This window comes from Actinia tenebrosa, unplaced genomic scaffold, assembly GCF_029948245.1.
Source record: "Actinia tenebrosa isolate PJP-AT-01 unplaced genomic scaffold, QUT_ActTen_1.0 PGA_scaffold15__27_contigs__length_11533743, whole genome shotgun sequence".
In the NCBI taxonomy this organism is placed as follows: Eukaryota; Metazoa; Cnidaria; class Anthozoa; order Actiniaria; family Actiniidae; genus Actinia; species Actinia tenebrosa.
In genome coordinates, this window is record NW_028292575.1 from 6,282,860 (window position 1) to 6,302,635 (window position 19,776).

General features: G+C 39.1%; 1 protein-coding gene across 1 annotated transcript; it reads left to right on the top strand.

Moving 5' to 3' along the window:
• The first annotated feature begins 66 nt into the window (after nt 1-66).
• Nucleotides 67-19,654, top strand: LOC116308336 (uncharacterized). Its single transcript, XM_089030146.1, has 24 exons — nt 67-537; nt 892-966; nt 1,420-1,536; nt 1,626-1,806; nt 2,215-2,303; nt 2,505-2,556; nt 2,665-2,734; nt 3,097-3,133; nt 3,564-3,653; nt 4,252-4,371; nt 5,111-5,179; nt 5,442-5,559; nt 5,969-6,016; nt 6,151-6,225; nt 6,318-6,962; nt 7,649-7,735; nt 7,902-8,092; nt 8,486-8,644; nt 9,886-10,077; nt 10,439-10,616; nt 11,344-12,854; nt 13,826-13,930; nt 14,535-16,347; nt 16,868-19,654. The coding sequence occupies exons 1-24, from the start codon at nt 382-384 to the stop codon at nt 16,888-16,890; spliced, it is 6,201 nt and encodes a 2,066-aa protein (XP_088886272.1). The 5' UTR covers nt 67-381; the 3' UTR covers nt 16,891-19,654.
• Nucleotides 19,655-19,776: the final 122 nt, after the last annotated feature.

Below are 19,776 nucleotides of genomic sequence, written 5' to 3' on the forward strand. Positions count from 1 at the left end.
TCTCCGAATAGTATTCAGCGGATGATCGTTGAAAGAAATGCCTGGTCAAATTACAATAATTTACTTTCGAAAATGGCGGCTGAATGGAATTTATGAGTTTGTTTTCGTTAGCATTTCTTCATTCTGTACTACTTGGATTCCTTTTTTCGGGGAAAGGAGCACTGCATGTTGTAGACGAGGCTATTGAGACTTCCACTGTTCAGAAATGAGGCTTATTATTCCAGTTTCTTTCATATTTTTTGAGCTTCAAGGAAAGGGAAGCCTGATCAACATTTCAGACGTGGAGATTCAACCTTGTTGTCAAATGCCGAGTTCTTCCGGGATGTGGTAACGAAATTCCCCGCAATGTCAATCGCGAATATTTGATATTAAATTTAAGCAATGGAAAAAGAAGCTAGTAAAGAGGATAAAGATAAGTGTACAGAAGCAGAGATGGAGAAATCTTTTGTAAACAACCAAGATGTCAAAATTGGATCTGAAGGGACACGAAGTGGATCCAGTCAATCACAGCCTAAAAATGACGTTCCTAACACAAAGGTAATCATCTAAATCGATGTGTATGGTCTAAAATTGTTTATTGATCTTATTATTTAAATAATTACGTACCAAACATGCGTTTTTGAGCGGTTAGACTAATTTTAAAAATCATTGCAATGTCAGTCAAATCTCTCAAATGTTTCCTATGTCATGTAATCTGTCGAGCATCAAATGTAATTAATATTTTTTTTGCGAAAGATATTACGCTTCAACTTTTAGAATAAAGCAAAATAATTTTTGAAGCAATCATAAAATAATTTAGATTATGTTAAGGTATGAGAATTCTAGATTTTGTATGATTATGTTTTTCTCTTTCTTTACATTGGATCTTTACATTTTTTTAAAATATTTTAGCAGCCTAAAGTTTCTGAGGCGATGATTAAAGATTTAGAAGAGCAGAACTTCATAAAACTGGTATCAAAATTGAAGGTAAGGGGGAAACAATATTTATTAAAAAATAATGTCACACAAGTATACAAGTTTTACTTTAAAGTAAACCACTGGAGTGATTAGAAGAGGATTTGTTAATAAGGGTGCAGATAACTAACTAGTGATACTGGTATTATAGGGTGGTATGAAAGGGGATACCAGATACTGGATAATATAGATACCACATGATACTGGGTCACATAGGGCTTAATACATTAAATGGCTGGTCATTGGACAATGTCCTGCCAGAATTGGAACTTATCTGGTCAAATCTTTGCTTTGCTGGTAATTTTGGCCGGTAATGTTAAACCAGAAATGACTGACTTACTGACAGTTATTTTAAGCCATGGTCACATCAATGGAGATCCAGACACTGTATAAATTAGGGTAGTTTAGAGGCCAACAGAACTACCTAATGATCACAATTTAAGGCATTTTTCCACTTATATTTAGTGTCCTGAAAAATATGGAAACAATCAGTTTTATTGTGAAGTCTGCAATAATTTAGTGGAAAAGATGCAGGATGTGAAAAACCACATATCTGGCAAGGGACATAGGAAGAATAAAAAGGTACTTTGATATGCTTAATTTTGGGCACCCTGTGGAGCTTGACCACAGGAAGACCATACATGTAAAAAGTAATGTTTTTGTTTATTAAGACTAAAGGGCCAGTGTTAATAATGAAGAGAATTGATCAGCCCTCACCTAAACATATTGAAGCCTTGGAGACAATGTTAGAGTCTGTGATTCAAGAGTATGGTCTAGACCCTGACAAAGACTTGAATGTCAGATTACAAGTTAAAGATGAAATACAAGAGATTGTGCAGTCTCATATATCAGGTACTATTTTTATATATTCACCTTGCTACATGCTCTGATTGGCCGAGAACTGTGTCGTATTGAAGTATGAAGCATGGTGCTGACATAATATGTGTATGGCTTGTGCTTCTCTTTCCATTTCTTTCATGCATTCGTCACTCACTGCATGCTATATTAGTGAACAATGCATGGGAAAAGGAGTTTTTATTATTTCTTAATAATAAGTAAAGCATGAAGATTTCTTTTTGTCATGGCATTGATACTGTATATGCATTACCTTTCATCAAATCAGCCCACCTAATTTAGATGCTCAGTTACCATAAACACTTTCTTCTTCTGATGGGTGTATATATGAACAAGATCATTGTTATTCAGTAGTTTATACTGTACTGTCATTAAGTATTCCACATATTATATACATCTCTACAGGTAGCTACTTGACTCTCTATGGATCTTCACTAACATGTTTTGGATTCAAGACTAGTGATGTTAACTTGGACCTGACTCTTCCTGAAGAAGTAAGACTTGTGTACTCTGAAGTCCATGTGTATTGTTGATCTATTTTAACCTATAAAATTGTCTGTGTAGTTGGATCTGTTTTTCTCATTCCAAACCCTTAAAACGATCAAAATGAGTCTCTTGAAATGACTGAGGCTCTTAAGATTATCTTTGATCTTGATATTTCTTATTTGAATTTATTTCATTTTTTTACTTCCCAGATTACAGTACCTCAGGGCCTCATCAAGCTGTTCGACATCCTTGAAAAAAATGGTATAGCTAATATGAACATGCAGAAATAAATTAATTTACATAATGAGATATTGTTCTAATCGTAAACCATGACTGACAATAATAAAATTGTTTCCTGTTTTGTTCTAGATCTATGTATTAATGTTAAAGATGAATTTGATTTGAATGTGCCTCAAATATCTTTTATCCATAAAAAGACGTAAGTAATTACGACATTGTTTTTACCTAACTGTCAAATATATTGTTAATGTGCAGCAAATAGTCAAGAAACCTCATGTCATGCAAAATTCTTGCATTGTTCATGTGCTACACTCTACTGTAACTGCTGTGAAACACATCTACAGACGTTTTTGGAACTTAGCAAAAACTTAGCTTGGGGATAAACAACAACATGATAAAGCATAATGAACGAAGGATTTTGTGACCAGGCAAGATCAGGGCTTCTCCCTTTAATAACTTTCCATTATTTTAAGTTAACAAATTTATGACTAATTTATTTCTCTATTATTATTCATAAATATTTTATTTCTTTAATATTATTTACTTTAATTTGGATTTTAGTGGTTTAACTTGCCATCTCAGTTGTGGAAGTAAAATGGTAAGGCACTCAATATATAATCTGAGAATATGTGAACCGCGTAGCACTTATGAAATACAAGATATAGAAATATAGATAAGTTATAGTGCTTGGGAACGAGGTTATTCCGGGAGAAAGACCCTTGGAAATAAATTCAGAAAAATTAATTTCCAACCTCGCTTAACATCTATTTCACCCCGGCCTGCTCTTAGTCTGACCTCTAGCTCAGCTGGTAGAGCATTGGTAGTACAATTCCAAAAGTCGTGGGTTCGATTCCCAGCGAGGTCGAAAATTAATTTTTCCGAATTTATTTCCAAGGGTCTTTCGCGCGGAATAATCTCATTCCCAAGCACTATAACTTATCTATATTTCTATATCAATATATAATTTGTGGTCCTAAGAGTATTAAAACTCAGCTAATTCAACTTGAATTTCTATTTTTCTAATGCAGGTTTGTAAGACTTCTGAACTGCTAAAAAAATATGGAGAAATCAACCCTGTTGTGAGGAAACTGGTTGTTGGTTTTAGGTTCTGGGCACAGGTAAGGTGCTGTTTCCTATACTACCAGTAATGTCTTTTTCTGTCTGTACATCTGTCATCCGCATTATTTTGTTCACGTATCTATCTCTCTGTCCATTTTTCCATTAGAAAATCTCTCTAGGCTTCATCCTAATTCCTTCATTCCTAATTTTCAATGTGCTCTTTTCAAGTGAATATCATTTTCCACTATTTATTCCATATATTCTTACAGTTCTGCTATTTGGAGCTAATCTGTGCCATTAATACTTCATTAATTTAGTGTCCCCAATTAGCTTGTAAGCTAAATACATTGATACTCAAATAAAGTTATTGCTGGATTGATTGATTGAAGATTATCTAATGCTTGCTATTATTATTTCATTGTTCATTATTTGGTTAAGTGGGAAAATGCCGCATAAAGTTGTTCACCTCACCTCACTTTAATTTCATTCTTCTTAGTGTTTATACAAGCATACGTTTGTTTGAGGTTCTGTATCTTCCCTGAAACCTCTCTACCTATTGAGCCTCTCAAACTCTTTACAAGAAATATTATGCAATCAAGACATGTATGCATTTAGAAAATTCAATGATTGAGCTAATGAAGGATGTTGCATTTGTAGTGCTGTTGCATTGATAAGACATCAGATGGTGGTCTAGCTCCATATTGCTTCGCTCTAATGGTAATACAGTTTCTTCAGTGCACAAATCCACCCATTTTACCAAGACTGAATGTGCAAGCGGTAAGGTTGTGAAGAGAATAAATCACTGATACAGTGTACCAAGTCTTTTTTGGTAGCCTCGATAAACTTCATTTTCATGAAACCCTGAAACAACCTCTGGGCCAATATAAGTCAGGGCGGCACATTTAACTCAAAGATTGAGCCCTGAAACAACCTCTGGGCTGATCTAAGTCAGGGTATGGTTAACTCACATATTGAGTATTGAGTCTAGGGTATTTTCAGAAGAGAAACCCCCCCCCCCCCCCCCCAAAAAAAAACGAGAGACCAAATAAACTTCTGTGAGATGCTGAGTTCATGAACTAACCAAACCAGAGACTACTCATTGCTGCACCAACCTAGATATGCAGATGATACCCTTGGGCATAAAATATTCCCATATCAGACCATATGCTTTTCATTCCCATGTTTGAGTTACATCCACATTTAAAATCAAAAAATATATATACTTATTGCAATAAAGTTATTCACCAAAAACCTAGAAAGCTGTGATCGCTGAGAATCATGGGGAAATGTTTTATATCCAACAAATAAAGCTTTTGACACAAACTGCAGCAGTTGAGAATGCTCAGAGGAGATTAACTTGTAACTGGTATAAGATCTCAAGTCCAGCAACAGTTATCAAGCGGTTAAAACATGTAAAATGTATCTATCCATAATCCTTGTCGGTCTCAGCTTTGTAGCTTTTCAGGTGACTAACTTTATTGAAATAAGTGTATATCAAACTGTTTTACTTTAACAGGAAATTACTGGTGATCAACTTAAGTTCAAAACATCAAATACTGCTTCTCTGGGGTTATTATGGTTTAAGCTTTTCAGGTAGGCATATTAATCTTAGGTCAAAAATCATTTGCAATAACAATACATGTATATAGAGATTTCATATACCTTAATTATGAAAAAGCTTACAGCAAAGGCATACCAAGTCATGAAGTTGTTTAGTTGGAGCTTTTTGATTGGTTAAGCAGTAACGTTCTAAACTGCTCTGGCCAATAGAAAGAAAGCAGGATAGACCTGTATTTCATATGCAAAAGGCATTGCTTACTGACTATCATCCATTATCTTTTCTGCACCTTTTCAGATATTACTGTGTAGAGTTTGAAATAGATGAGAATGCCGTGTCTATAAGAGTGAAGCAGCCATTTTGCAGGGAGACCAGGAGATGGGGTCGTAGGAGATTTGCAATAGAAGGTATACAAAAAAACTTAGTACACTTCTAGAGTACACTTACAGTTGTAGGTACACATTTGTTCAAGGGTCTTTCTCTAGGTTTTCTAGTTTCATTGTTTTACATTGCATACCCTACATGCTTATCAATCCTTCTACAATCTTTGAGTTGCCAAACCATGACTTTCGTTGAGGGTTCAATAAAGTTGTTGACTGTTGTTCCCTTCCCTTCCCTTCCCTTCCTTCCCTTCCCTTCCCTTCCTTCCCTTCCCTTCCCTTCCCTTCCCTTTCTTACCTGTATGTTCATAATGTACAATCATGTAGCAATGTTCCTTATAGTTTAACATTAATTTATACCTGTATCATATTTTTTTACTTGTATTACACTGGTTTACAATATCATTTCAAATATAACTGAAATAATTTTTCTTAGATCCATACATGACAGGTCACAATGTATCAACTGTATCCAGCGATAAAGGTATGTCGTATACAAAATACAGTCCACCTTCCCCTCCCCTCTCAACCATCTCACCAGCTCCGAACCACCCTTCTTGTAGGTTATATTAATGCATCCTCAATTTGCATAATAATACCCTGTTTTTCTTGTTCCAGTTTTTGACTATATTATACATTGTATGCATACATCATTTGTGTACTTTGGAACACCTCAAAAAGGAATCGAAAAAGGTGAGCAAGGAGACTATCATCACAAATATTTTGATTTTTTTTTTATTTGTTTGCACCTTGATTCTTCAATCACAATTCATGTACTTCTACAGAAGCAAATAATAGATCCGTAAGCGAACCTATTTCTGCCTCACAACAAAGACGTTCAAGACAAGACAGTGATGAAGTTGAAGTTTATGAGGAAGTATCAGATGAAGATAGCCAAAATGGCAAACCTGGAGCTAGAAAAATAAGCTCTGAAAGAAAAGTACAGGAATCAAATGATGACGACATATTCCAGATGGATGACTTGGAAGATGGCGAGGGCGTGGCTGTTGGGGGTGAAGGAGGGGCTACCAAAACCCCAAGCAAGGAAAAAGAAATAACTACTTTGGAATATAAGATGAAAAACTTGAATGTGGTAGGTCAAAGAGACGCGTCACGGAATTCAATAACCAAGACAAGTTTGGAAAATCCATCAAAAACATCTCATACACATCTCAACAATGAATCATCCAATAACATGGGAATCACCAAAGCAGGAACCAAAAACCAAATGCAAAAGCAAATCATTTATGGGATCAAGTCTGAGGTCTTGTCCGGAGGAAGGAGGCCAGAAGTTCAGTGTCAGGTTTGCAAGAAGGATGGCCATATGTCGAGCCGATGTCCTGATCTTAGGAAACCAACACTAAAGGCCTTGCCACCTCTGAACTCAGGAGTGGTTGACTTGGTTACTAATGTCTGCTCCCGTGCTAAAGGTAAGAGCCATGGAAGATGTAAATATTCTTGTTTACATCTTCAGCAGTTGTTTTCCATTCTCACTCTAGTCATTCACTGAAAAACTAATATGTGAGAGTTCACCAAACCTTAAAATTTTATTAAACTCTCTAACGACCTTTTGGCTGGTCTAAGTCAGGGCATGGCTGACTCACACTGTCATCAAACCTTGAAACAACCCCTTGGCTGATCTAGGTTGGGGCTTGGCTGACTCACATCAAACCCAGAAACAACCTCTGGGCTGATATAGGTCAAGGCACGAACAGATTGAGCACTGAAACAACCTCCTGTCTGATCAAAGTCAGGGCATGGCTAACTTACAGATTGAGCACTGAAACAACCTCCTGTCTGATCAAAATCAGGGCATGGCTAACTTACAGATGAAATTGGAATTTGGCGAAAACCAGAAACCAATTGGACGAAAACCAGAAACCTGGAGAAAACCCCTTGAAGCAAGCTAAGGGAGAGACCTCTACTTATATGTAATGGAATCAAACCTGTGACCCCAGAGGTTTGAGCGGAGTGCACCTCTGCGACACGATCCAAAGGTTTAGTTCAAAACGTAAAGCTAAAATGAACTTGAAACTTGACGGGAGACTCCTGTGGCATGGCATGGCATGAAACATCCTTTGTGTGAGATTCTAAAAAAATATTTTGCTATTTGCAGATTTGATCGCGTTTTTACCAGAAGAAAGAAAGTTCAGAGAATCAGTATTGTGGAACCTTGAGGAATACATCCAAGAGGTCTTTCCAGGTAACGATACAATATGGAGTAGCCTGTGTAGCGGTCCAAAACGAATAGGGAATGGGGGCAAGAGGGGAAGGGGGCTGTCCACACCCCCACTGGTCTGCTATGCAGTCTATATATGGAGTTACAAATTTAGAGAATGCTAAGATTATTTTTGTTTGTTTTATGTCAGATGCCCAGTTGCACCTTTTTGGTTCATCCATGAACGGGTTTGGTTTTAAAGACAGTGACTTGGACATCTGTATGACACTAGAAGGGAAATACAAAGAAGAGGTGGACTGTATCAATGTCATAAACCAACTAGCCAAGAAACTAAAACAGCACAGAGACTGCAGTAACGTTATTGCCATAACCACGGCAAAGGTAATGACGTTGAAGTACAGTTGTAGACATGGCAGCCATTTTGGTGGTATTAACGATGGAAGCTAAAGCCCCGTTTACACTAGCGATTTTTGCTGCGTTTTTTTTTTTTTTGCGAAATTGTCCATAATAAATAAAGGTAAAGAATTTACTTGTAAAGATTTTTTCAGGATACCAAGATTTTCCTAGACGAATGTCTCTTTTGAAGGATGAAACAAAAGATTTCATATTTCTGAAAATTGCCACAAAAATCGCAGCAACAATCGCCAGCGTAAACGGGGCTTAATGAGAAGTCTTTAGTTAAAAACCACCAACATGGCCGCGATGACGTAACATACAAAGGAAGTATATAAAATAATAAGAATTTTAAAACAAGCTTTTTTGTCTGTTCTTTAGGTACCCATCGTGAAGTTCTACCTTCGCAGTGTTAAGCGAGAGGCTGATATCAGTCTATACAACGTACTGGCGCTTGAGAATACTAAATTGCTTGCCACATATGCACAACTGGACGAAAGAGTCGCCATACTGGGATATACTCTCAAGCTATTCGCTAAGGTATTTGGTTAGACATGTATATTGTTGTTATTGACTTCCAGTGGATCTGACATAGTGATGTAGAAAAGACGTCACTGCAATACTGAGGTGTAATGAAGCCTGCGTTAGATGAACAGCAAAAAATAAAAACTTACCCACCATTAAAATGAAAAAAATAAAACTCATTAATTATTGTGTCACTTAATTTATCAACGTTTTATTTTCATTTGGTGACCTGAAAATTCTTATCTTCTAGAGGAAAAGCTACACTTCAGTTTTTCCATTTTTCTCGATTCTGATTAGCTGATCGATAGAAGATCAACTGGTTCCTACTAGGCTTGTTTGAGAACGTCATTAATCAGGCGCTCAGTGATTCGCTAAAATATGTCGTTACAATACCCTCAGGAAGCCCAATTAAAATAAAAGCGATAGACGAAAATAGAATCGTATTTTCTAATATGGCACTATAATTAGATGAAATACATAGGAAGACAAATATACCAGAATGTATATTGTATCTAAGGGCCCTGACAGCAAACGGCCCAACAATTGACCAAACATTCATTCGTTTTTTATGTTGGATGAATGGTTCGTTTGTCATGCGGATTTTTAACGACACGAAGTGCCACATTCTGCCATCACATGTTTGGTCAAATGTTTGGGACCATTTGTCATGGTCTGACAACAATGTTGGGATTCCATTTTTGATGTTGGATTAATGTTGGGCTCGTTTGTCACGGCGTTTTGGTTTTGTTTTTGTTTTGTTTTTTCACAACAACGTCCCAACAAACTACTAAATTCTAATTCGATCCTAGGAGATATTCACGATAGGGCTAACCTCAATAGAGAGTTTTAGATTGACTTTTTTCTCCCCGCAAACGGCAAACGTGAGCACGTTTTCATTGTTTTCCTGTATTTTACTTTACCTTTTACAAACCTTCTCACCAAGCGCAAATACTCTTTTGTTTTTCTACTACTTGGACTTTTTTGCGATTCTTTTTCAGTCATTTAAAAGAATTTTTTACTGGTCAACTGACGTTTCACGTTTGCCGTGAACGTAAATCTAAAACTCTCTAATATCTCCTTTCGCACTCACTGATACGAATAAATTATTGTTTTTTTCTTTCTTAGAACATTCAAACAACAAACGTTTGCTAAATGTTTGGTCAAATGTTTGGGACCGTTTGTCAGGGCCCTTACATTTATGTTCAATTCGTATAAATGAAAAAATATATATTTATTTTATTTACTCTAACCTTTAGGTGTGTGATATCGGCGACGCTTCTAAAGGAAGTCTCTCATCATACGCGTACATACTCATGCTATTACACTTTCTACAAAAACGAGATCCACCTGTCATACCGGTTTTACAGGAACTTTATGCGGGGGATACCCAGCCACGTAACATGATTGAAGGCTGGAACTGCTGGTTTTATAATGACCTACAAAACTTGGTAAGAAAAGACTTTTTCATTTGACCACTGTATTTATTATAGTCTGACGCGTGTTACCTAAATTCACCTTCTTAAAACGTTGGTCCCATCCCTTCTATCCTCTCCCTTCTTTTCCCATTTCATCTGCTATTTATTCGTCAGTGTTGTGTTTGGCCCAGTTAATGATCCAGGCTTGATTTCCAAGACAGCAAAAGTTTGTATACGAGGCATAATACTGATTACTTAAGTGGAAAAAGACTGGGTTGAGCAGGTATTGCAGTTCATTGTGGGACTGTTTAAGGGAACAAAATGCACGCCATCTGGGAGAAAATGAAATGCTAATCGCTACATCCTTGACCAATGTTTTTGTTTTATTTTGCAGTCCAAGGTTTGGAAATCCAACATACGAAACACGGAGAGTGTGGGGAGTCTGTGGATAGGTTTTTTGCGGTACTTCACAGAAACATTTGACTGGGAACATGAAGTCGTTTGCTGTAGAAGAAGCAAAAAACTTACAAAGTTCGAGAGGATGTGGACGCGACATATTTTCGCTATCGAAGGTTTGTTTGCTAGCTTGTCTGTTTGTTTGTCTGTTTGTCTGTGTTTGTTTGTTTGTCTGTCTGTCTGTTTGTTTGCGTGTGTGTTTGTTTGTTTGTTTGTTTGTGTGTTCTTTTGTATGTCTGTTTTTTTGTATGTATATATGTTTGTCTGTGTGTTTGTTTGTTTGTTTGCCTGTGTGTTTGTCTGTGTGTTTGTCTGTCTGTGTGTTTGTCTGTCTGTGTGTTTGTCTGTCTGTGTGTTGTTTGTCCGTTTGTTTAATTGTCTGTTTGTTTGTCTGTCTATCTGTTTGTTTGTCTGCGTGTTTGTTTGTTTGTTTGTCTGTGTGTTTATTTGTTTGTTTGTCTGTTTGTCTGTGTGTTTGTTTGTTTGTCTGTTTGTTTGTTTGTCTGTTTGTTTGTTTGTCTGTCTGTTTGTCTGTCTGTCTGTTTGTCCGTGTGTTTGTTTGTCTGTTTGTTTGTTTGTTTGTTTGTCTGTCTGTCTGTCTGTTTGTCCGTGTGTTTTTGTTTGTCTGTTTAGTGTTTGTCTGTTTAGTGTTTGTTTGTCTGTCTGTTTGTTTGTCTGTCTGTCTGTCTGTTTGTCCGTGTGTTTGTTTGTCTGTTTAGTGTTTGTTTGTCTGTGTGTTTGTTTGTCTGTTTGTTTGTTATATCTTGTGATTAAAATTGGTATCGGGCTTAAAGTAACTATATTGTCAATATTCATTGTGTTTTTTCCTTTATTTCTTCATAGATCCCTTCAATCTCGATCACAACCTTGGTGCAGGCATCACCCGTAAGATGGGCACATTCATCAGGAATGCTTTAGCTCGTGGTCGAGAAAGATTTGGTTCCACACCTCCAGTCCTCCCCTTCCTCATCTTGATCGATTTCTACTTCCATGTAGATTTCCTGACAGACGGGTGTGAGGCACCCAGTGACCGAACATGTCGTGTTTGCGGCCACATTGGACATATCGCCAGAGAATGTCCCAGGCTCAAGAAAAACCGAAGAGAAGAAAGAGAGAGGCTTCAAGATCGCTCTAATTTGAGCAATCGGCCGTTCGCAATGATGAATGCGAGTCCCCGTAAACGCGCGTCTACAGTTCCCATTCAGATCACAAGAAAGGATACTGTCACAGAAAAAAAAGAGGATCATCTTGCAGAGTCTCTGCCCAGTGACCCTTTTCCCAAAGATGCAATGCGGGCTTCTAAACCCCCAGATGGAATCGAGAAACCAAGTAGTATGCCCACGGGTCTTGACAAAGCTTTCTTGGAGAAACAACAAACAAAGTCAATTGAAGCGGTTGCTTCAATCCAAGGAGATGTTCTTGGAGCCAATACATCCAATGAGCAATCTCAGCATCAAGTTTCTCAACCCTCACGAAGTAACCTTGGACCTAAACCACAGGTTGAAGATCAATTCACTCGCGCTCCTATGGATCCATTGCCACGCTCCTCTCACACAGACACTCAAAACGACTCTGTCACATCACATGCATCAAATATTCCCCAAGATACACCTCGACCAGGATTTGGACCAGTAGGGCCATCAGCATTCACAAATCCTAGTCTTCCTAGTAAAAACGTACCTTACGGTGTTCAGCTTTTACCACCGGAAAAATTTATGAGTCCACCAAAGGGTTCTATTCATACTCATCCAGCAGGCTCACCACATCAACCATTTTTATCACCACAACAACATCTTGGACAACTTTCCGATGAGGCAAGGATATCCAATCAAATCCTTCCTGGGTTCCCTGTGATACCCTTACTGGAAAATCCCTTAAATGCCTGGACTCCTATGCCACATCTTGAACCACACTACCATAGCCCGCCGGCCAGGAACATTCCTGGACAACCACGCGAGAGGCCTAGAAGTGTATCAGAGAGCATGGCCTCTCCAGATGCACATCCTGAGCATCGCATACCACTATCTATAGGGAGTAGCCCTCCCGTACATCCCGAGTATCGTATGCCACTACCTATAGGGAGCAGCCCTTCTGTACCAATGCCCCTTGGTAGTCCGCCGCAGGTCTTTAGGAGCTACAACGACAACCCATTTTGGGGTAATAGGGGATTTCCTACCCAAAACGTTGGTTCACCAAGCAGACATCCTTCATCACTACCATCCAACTTTCCTATGCCGCATCCAACTAGGAACGTGGATCAAGCTCATTTCTTGATGCAACAGCAACAGCAGCAGCCGGCACAGAGCCCTCCCCAACCACAACCAATGATGCCCAAGGCGTACGGCGGTAACATGGTCAGTCTCTTTTGGCCACATTGGGTCTATCGATTTTAATTTTATGTGCTTAATTGTGTCCCATAATCTGTATATGCTTTTAAAAACCTTTGGAATAGACCTTTCTAGAATTCTCTTGGGTGACCACGAAACAATGACTCCAAATCCAGGTTGGATTTAATAGTAATAATAATTTAATATTTCTATTGCGCATGTTCCATCGGAAGATGCTCACACGCTTACACTTGATGTTCATACATTAACTGTATTTTATCAAGTCCAACCTCGACTTGGAAGTCAAAATACATGCTTGATTTTAGATCTGTTTTGCGATCACTGTAAACAATGAAATTAGTAACACTGCTTGACTAACAGTTTTGCACTTTCAAGTAGTCTTCTGTATACACTTATTTCAAAAAACGTTGTCGGTTGGAGATCCGAAATGGGCGATCTGAGAATAAACAGAATTTTTGTACTTTTACGTTTTCTGGCTAAAATACAAAAATATCATATTTCTATTTCAAAGGTCATGCTCCAATCTAAAAGGAAACTATACTTTGTCCTCTGGTTCGGCTTTGAATATATTACATTTTGCAGCGTGTTACTCGGTCGGTCTAGGATTTCAGATTTCCGACCGACAACGTTTTTTGAAATAGGTGTATATCATTTCTGCGGGTTTAAACACAAAAATCTATAATATATTTAATTATTAATGTAATCGATGATCCTGCACTACGTCACGGCTCAAGGTGTGGTTAGGGACTGAGTCTATCAACTACCTATGAAAGCCTTTACTCACCACGGATGTTTGAGTAAGTTTTCTGATTGGTGCATGCATCCCACTCATTAAGAATTCAAAAAAAGTCAAAAGACATGGCTGCCATGTTGGTTAACATAAACACATAATTTTAATAAGCACCGATGATTTTAATAAAAAGAGTAGAGTGTTTTTCTGCAAAGTCTTTTGCTACTCTGTGATTTATTTCTTCCAGAGTCCCGACGTTTTTTTCAAGATGGTAAAAGAAGCTGAGCAACAAAGTACTCGTCAAGTACAGAATAGCCAAGATGCACGACCGAAGCCAATACCATCGTCTGATGTGAGTACAACTGGACAGTACTTTTTATCCATTTTCATTATTCCATTATTAGAGCATTATTCCACAGTGCTTCTCAGTGGACATTCACCACGCAGCAGCTATGTTTGATCTCATAAGATAAAAACCTTTGTTTAACAGGTATGAATTTATTCTCAAGCACTTGAATGCCACGCGTGCTGGAAGCTATTGTTCAAGCCAACATGGCTGCCGCGTAAAAAATACCCATAGCTTGCGCGGAATCATACGGTTTTCCGTCGCAACAACTCATACGATTTTGGCATTTGATTTTTTTTAAGGGCATGTACATGTGGAATGTCATGGAAATGCCTTGATTGACGTCCGCCAAAAATTTGGTCACGACGATGATTCTGGCCTAAAAGCACTGCGAGAGTTTCGTGCTAGACTGTCTGGCAAAATTTTGGCTCTGAGTGAATCCCCGTTGCCTCTTTCCACAACGTGCCTTTTTTTACCCATTGACATAACCCACCCAACCAGCTGAATCATCGTCATCCATTTTTGTTCTGATGGACGCAAGCTAATAAAACTAAAAACCTCATACCTCATTAAAATAGATGTAAAACTGCATCCTCCATTTTCTTCTCAGGCTGTGTTAAGTCATCCAGTAGCAACTCCAATTTTTAAACCACCCAAGACTGCAGACGAGAAGGAGCTGTTTTCTAAGCTCGACAAGGTTCGAGGTTTATGGACCGGCGCCACACCGGATAATGGGCTTAACTACAAGACACAGACGAACAGTGGAAACGATTACATGAAAACCATGCCAAGCCAAGAAAAAGAGAACAATTTCAAGAAAGAGGTCAAAGGAAGCTCTCATAATGATTTGCAAGAAGCTTACTTTGTACAGGAGAAACAGCCAAGAGAGATTAGAAATGATCACGTGAGCATAGGGTCACGTGAGCAGTTTGATCAAGTGAGCATGGAGCCACGTGAACAGGCTAACACATCCTTGGGAATCACAATGGACGTTTCCGAAAGGACTGTGAATGACATAACCCCAGATTCAAAAGCAACAAACAAACAACCACAGCCTCCAAATCCCACTGAAATAAAAGTCGACCAACCAAGTACGCAGATTCTACCTCAAGATAGAAAAAGTGAGAAGCCATCGGAAGGTACCGCAAGCCCTGTACTCAAGAAGCAGTTGGAGGATGAAGGGAAGAAGAAAAGAAACTCCAAAGACAAGACCAAACAGAAGCAGCAGCAGCAACAGCAGCAGCAAACATCAACTGACACTTCCAAATTATTAAAAAAGAAGCAAGGACTCTTAGGAGACAAACCTGGAGAATCTCTCGCCTCGGGAAAGAAACGCCAAGAAAATCGTCCTAATAAGAATATGGACGCGACTGACAGCTCAAGTTCGACCTCCTTGGGTGCGGGTTCTGAGTCTGAAACCGCGCTGTTTGATTTAAGATCTTACCAGAAGGCGTTTCCCTTGGGAGATCTTGACATGGAGACCAACTCAGACAGAGACGGTGGTGATGGGTCAGTTCCCCAACCAAAGCCACACAAGAAACAAAACAGAAATAAAAGCAATGCCCGAAATGGTCAAGAATCTAGAAACACGGCAAGTGGTTCTCGGGTCGTGGAAGAGTCGTCATCCTCGTCGCGAAGAGGGAATAAGAAAGGTGGGTTCGGAGACAAAGGGGCTTCCTCAGCTGGAGAGCCTGCACCAAAACGGAGGAAATCAAAAGAGGGGCTGCCTAGTGGTATTCGAAGCAGCAAAGAAGAATCTAAGGAAAAAGTAGGGAAGTCAGTGGAGAATGGCAGTACGGTTGAAACAACACAGAAAAAAGAAATAGAAACGCCGTCGAAGAATTCTCGAGGCCCCAGAGAAAACAGGAACAGAAGGAAACAAGCCAAAGGACCTGCCTCAGAGGACAAATCGGAGTCCTTTGAGAAAGTACCTGTGGAAAGCAGTGTTGCGCCAACACCACAAGGTAAAAATGGAGGCACATCAGCTTCAAAAACACCTAATGTTCCCAAAGAAGATAAAACCAGAGGACGAAGAAAGCAAAGCAAGGACTCACCCCCTGCTGGGAAAAGTACACCATCACCATCGCCTGAGAATACAACTGGGACTAGCAGCCAGGTACAAATGACACCAAAAAAAGGAGAAAAGAGTGGAACCCCTTCCACGACAACGCGAGGGACTAAAGAAGAAAATGTTAAAGTTATAGAACAAGGTAGAGGGGTGACTCCTGTTGCGAAGAAGGAGTCGCCTACTAGCCGGAGCGAAGATTCTGGAGAAGACACTAAAGGGGGAAATAGTGGTCCGAAACGTAAGAGTAAAGGGCGTGGTAGGGGTAGGGGACGAGGACGGGGGTACGATACTCAACCTCAGCCAGGGCCAGGAACTGATGCAAAGACTTCGCGGTCTGGAAATGAGAAACACAAAGGTAAGATGTCCTTCATTCCCTCCCTCCCTCCCTCCCTTCCTCCCTTCCTCCCTTCCTCCCGCACTCTATCAATTACCTCCTTTTCCTTACTGCATAAACTCATAGAGCATTTTCACTCACGTGACAAGGCAGCCATATTGATGCACCAAACAACAAACTTTCTGCAAAGTTTTTGCATAAAAATAGTATTCAATTCCCGGAGGATAGGTTTTGGTTTTGGTACACCAACATGGCCGCTGTCGGACGTCACGTGAAAACGCTCAATATTGGGGATTCGTTATTGTCTTTTATATTTTCCAATATAATCAAAATAGCCAACTCCCCCCCACCTAGATCCACCCCTGCATTTTTAAATGATATTTAGGTCCTCGTTCTTTTCCTTCATCCTTGCTGTTCTCCATTCCTCCCTCATGCCCTTCACCTCCTTTCCTCTCTTTCACCATCCCCGTCTCTTTCTCTTTTCTCCTCTCTCATCTGTTGCTTATAAATTAAGTTACCTAATGTTGTTTTTTCCTCATAGGATCTCAAGAACCTCGAAAATAAAGCCTTGTACTCGTTAGATGAACAGATGGGAGTTAATCGATCATACCCTATGGTTTTCCATTTGACCATGACGGTAAAAATAGTCTGCATACATTAACGGTAGTATAGACCTATTGCAATAAACGCTGTCATCGCCAAAGGCGATAGCAGGTCATTCCGACATGTTAATGGTTTCGTTGAATGAACACAAACAACATCGAATCAGTCTCAAAACTAAGGTCCATGTTCTTGACGAGAATAAGAAGCAGAAACACAAGTCATTCCAGCTCTTCCTGGATCTTGCAATGACCTATTTCCTATCGCTTTTCTCCTATTGCCTATCTTGGCAATGACAACGTTTTTTTATAGATAGGTGTATGCGTTTATAGCTTATCACTAGTTAGTTTTATAGCTAATTTACTTAGGTTAAACATTCTTCTGGGGCACTTAATCATTCGTATTTCTTTCCCATTACACGTTCCTTTTCTGATTTGCTAATAATGGCACCAAAAAATAAAACAGGAATGAGAAAAAGTTACTTATTTCAAAAGCGAGCTCAATGGACTTTTATCACGTGCCAGGGATTTCCCCGCGTGACCTCGCATTCAAGCGTTTCAGGAAGAATTTACTCGTGGTTAAACAAGGGTTTTTATTCTCTTCGGAATAAACATGGCACCTTGTGATAAAAGGCCATTTTATAGACCTTTTGCAAAGTCGCTTGAATGACCACGAAACAATGATCCCAAGTCGAGGTTGGAAATGATGAAATACAGTAAATGTATGAACACATCACGTCCAACCTCGACATGGAGTCATTGTTTCGTTGTCACTCAAGCGAATTAAGGAAAGATCTATACCGTAGGTTTTTTCATGAGTTCGATAAACATGTTGCATTGTGGTCTAGCTTGGGTACAAACAACACCATGTAAGGCTTGATGAACAAGAGATGTTTGTTTGTTTTTAGACCACCGTGCAATATCTTCGCTTTCTCAGAAAAAAAATGGCCTGTGGAACATAGGGTTTTCCTTGTACCCTAACTGGAGTTTTCTCTTGAAATCCCTTCATCGAGAGTTTTCCAACATTTTTCCAATTCCACACCCTTTTGAAAGTGATTCTCATTTTATAACGGGCTTAAAAAGACCTTCAAAGTATTTCATTTTAAAAACTTTTTTTTCTTACGTAGCCATTTAAACAAAACAAATTGCAAAGCTTAATTTATAATGTCAGCAGTTTTCGTATGACTGAGAAAAGCTGGGTTTCAAATGCTTGCCTTTTCGCTACCCTGATGTTTTCTAGAATATTGATTGGCAGTTGTTTTCTTGTGTTTGGTCTGGCAGTGCCGTGACATTGGCGTGACCGTGTCCAAGCCGTGTTTCGGGCATTTGATTGGATGGAGAGTAAATTCTAGTGCAATTTGATTGGTCTGGCGTATGCCTTGCCGTGTCACGATCGTGAGCGTTTCACAGTCATATGAAAACTACTCTATTCATTATGCAGTCAAAATGTATAACCAGTGCATGCACTTCTGCTAAGGCTAAGGTTTACGGAGTATACATTAGAAACTAAATGAGTAACGAGCCAATTTCTGTTGATCAGCATGTGAATTAGGCTTAATCTCGATTCCTTCATAGGATTGTACAATAATTACCGCAGGTGATGATTGGTAATTACGTAATATTTCAAAGCCGACAATGAGGACTGGACGGGATTTCAAGTCAAAGCAATTAATTGCGCGGACTTGAAATCCCGTCCAGTCCGATATTGGAGGCTTTGAAATGACTTCTCATCTCATTAATTATTCGACTTGGAGTAACTGGAACAAAATTAATTCAGTCCTAGGACTGAATTAATTTTGTTCCAGTTACTAGGACTGAATTAATTTTTTTCCAGTTACTCCAGACTGAATGCATTCCTTTCACAGCACTTTACCAGGTTTCAAGTAACATCATGTGACCCAAAAATAGCCCATTGATTGGCTGGTTTATCCATGAATTATTAATGAGTATGAGAAGAGATAGATAACACTCTGCAGTTCAAGCGGCGTCGTTACCTCTGCATTTGTCTCTGGTTACCTAGATGGTGCTCCAACGCGGCCAGCTCAGTTGCTAGTGTTTTCTTTATTTGTAGTGCTTCATTTGTGCTGCTGCACTTCATCGACATAGTGATTTTTGGGATAATGATCAAAGATCATTGTTATAAAAAAATGATTACATCTTGCTGTATTCATGGCGCACCCTTGTCAATCTTAGGCATGATCACACTTGGTGTTGACTAAAATGACCGCAGAAGTCAATCGGAGGGGAATCTCTGGGTGCCTCTGCACTGCTTTTCTTCACTAGTAATGCCGTGTGAAAATATGGCAACTGGCAATGTAAAATTTAAATAGTGAATCCTACGTTCACTTCTGCTAAATAACGGCACAAAATCGTTAACGTTTGTAAACTAAAAGTGCCATGGTACAAGGTGGGCCCTTGAACCCAGGCAACGTGACCGTTGTTTTGAGATGAACTATTTCCAAGTCCACCAGGCAAGCACCAAGTGTGAGCATACCCATACTTGTAGCACTAAAGAGCTTCTATTTTGTACAGCAAACAAATGCGCTGCGAGCGAAATGCTAATACGAGCAGCACCTGCTCTGCAACTTGCGACATAACAGTGTTGCGCGAAAAGTTGCGCATGGCACTGATGCCCATACTACCGCACCTCAAACTAGTAAATCGTTTTCAGCTAGTGTCTTTTTATTTCAGTTGATTACAAACTGAATTAAAGAAAGTAGTGAGACGTAGTTGATTATCTTAATAAACAGACTTATTTAAACTTCTAAGACTCGGCCGATCGGCCTGTAATAGCCATCAGCCTTGATAAACTACTCAGGCTATAAACACCAAATTGATCGTTCTCGGGTGC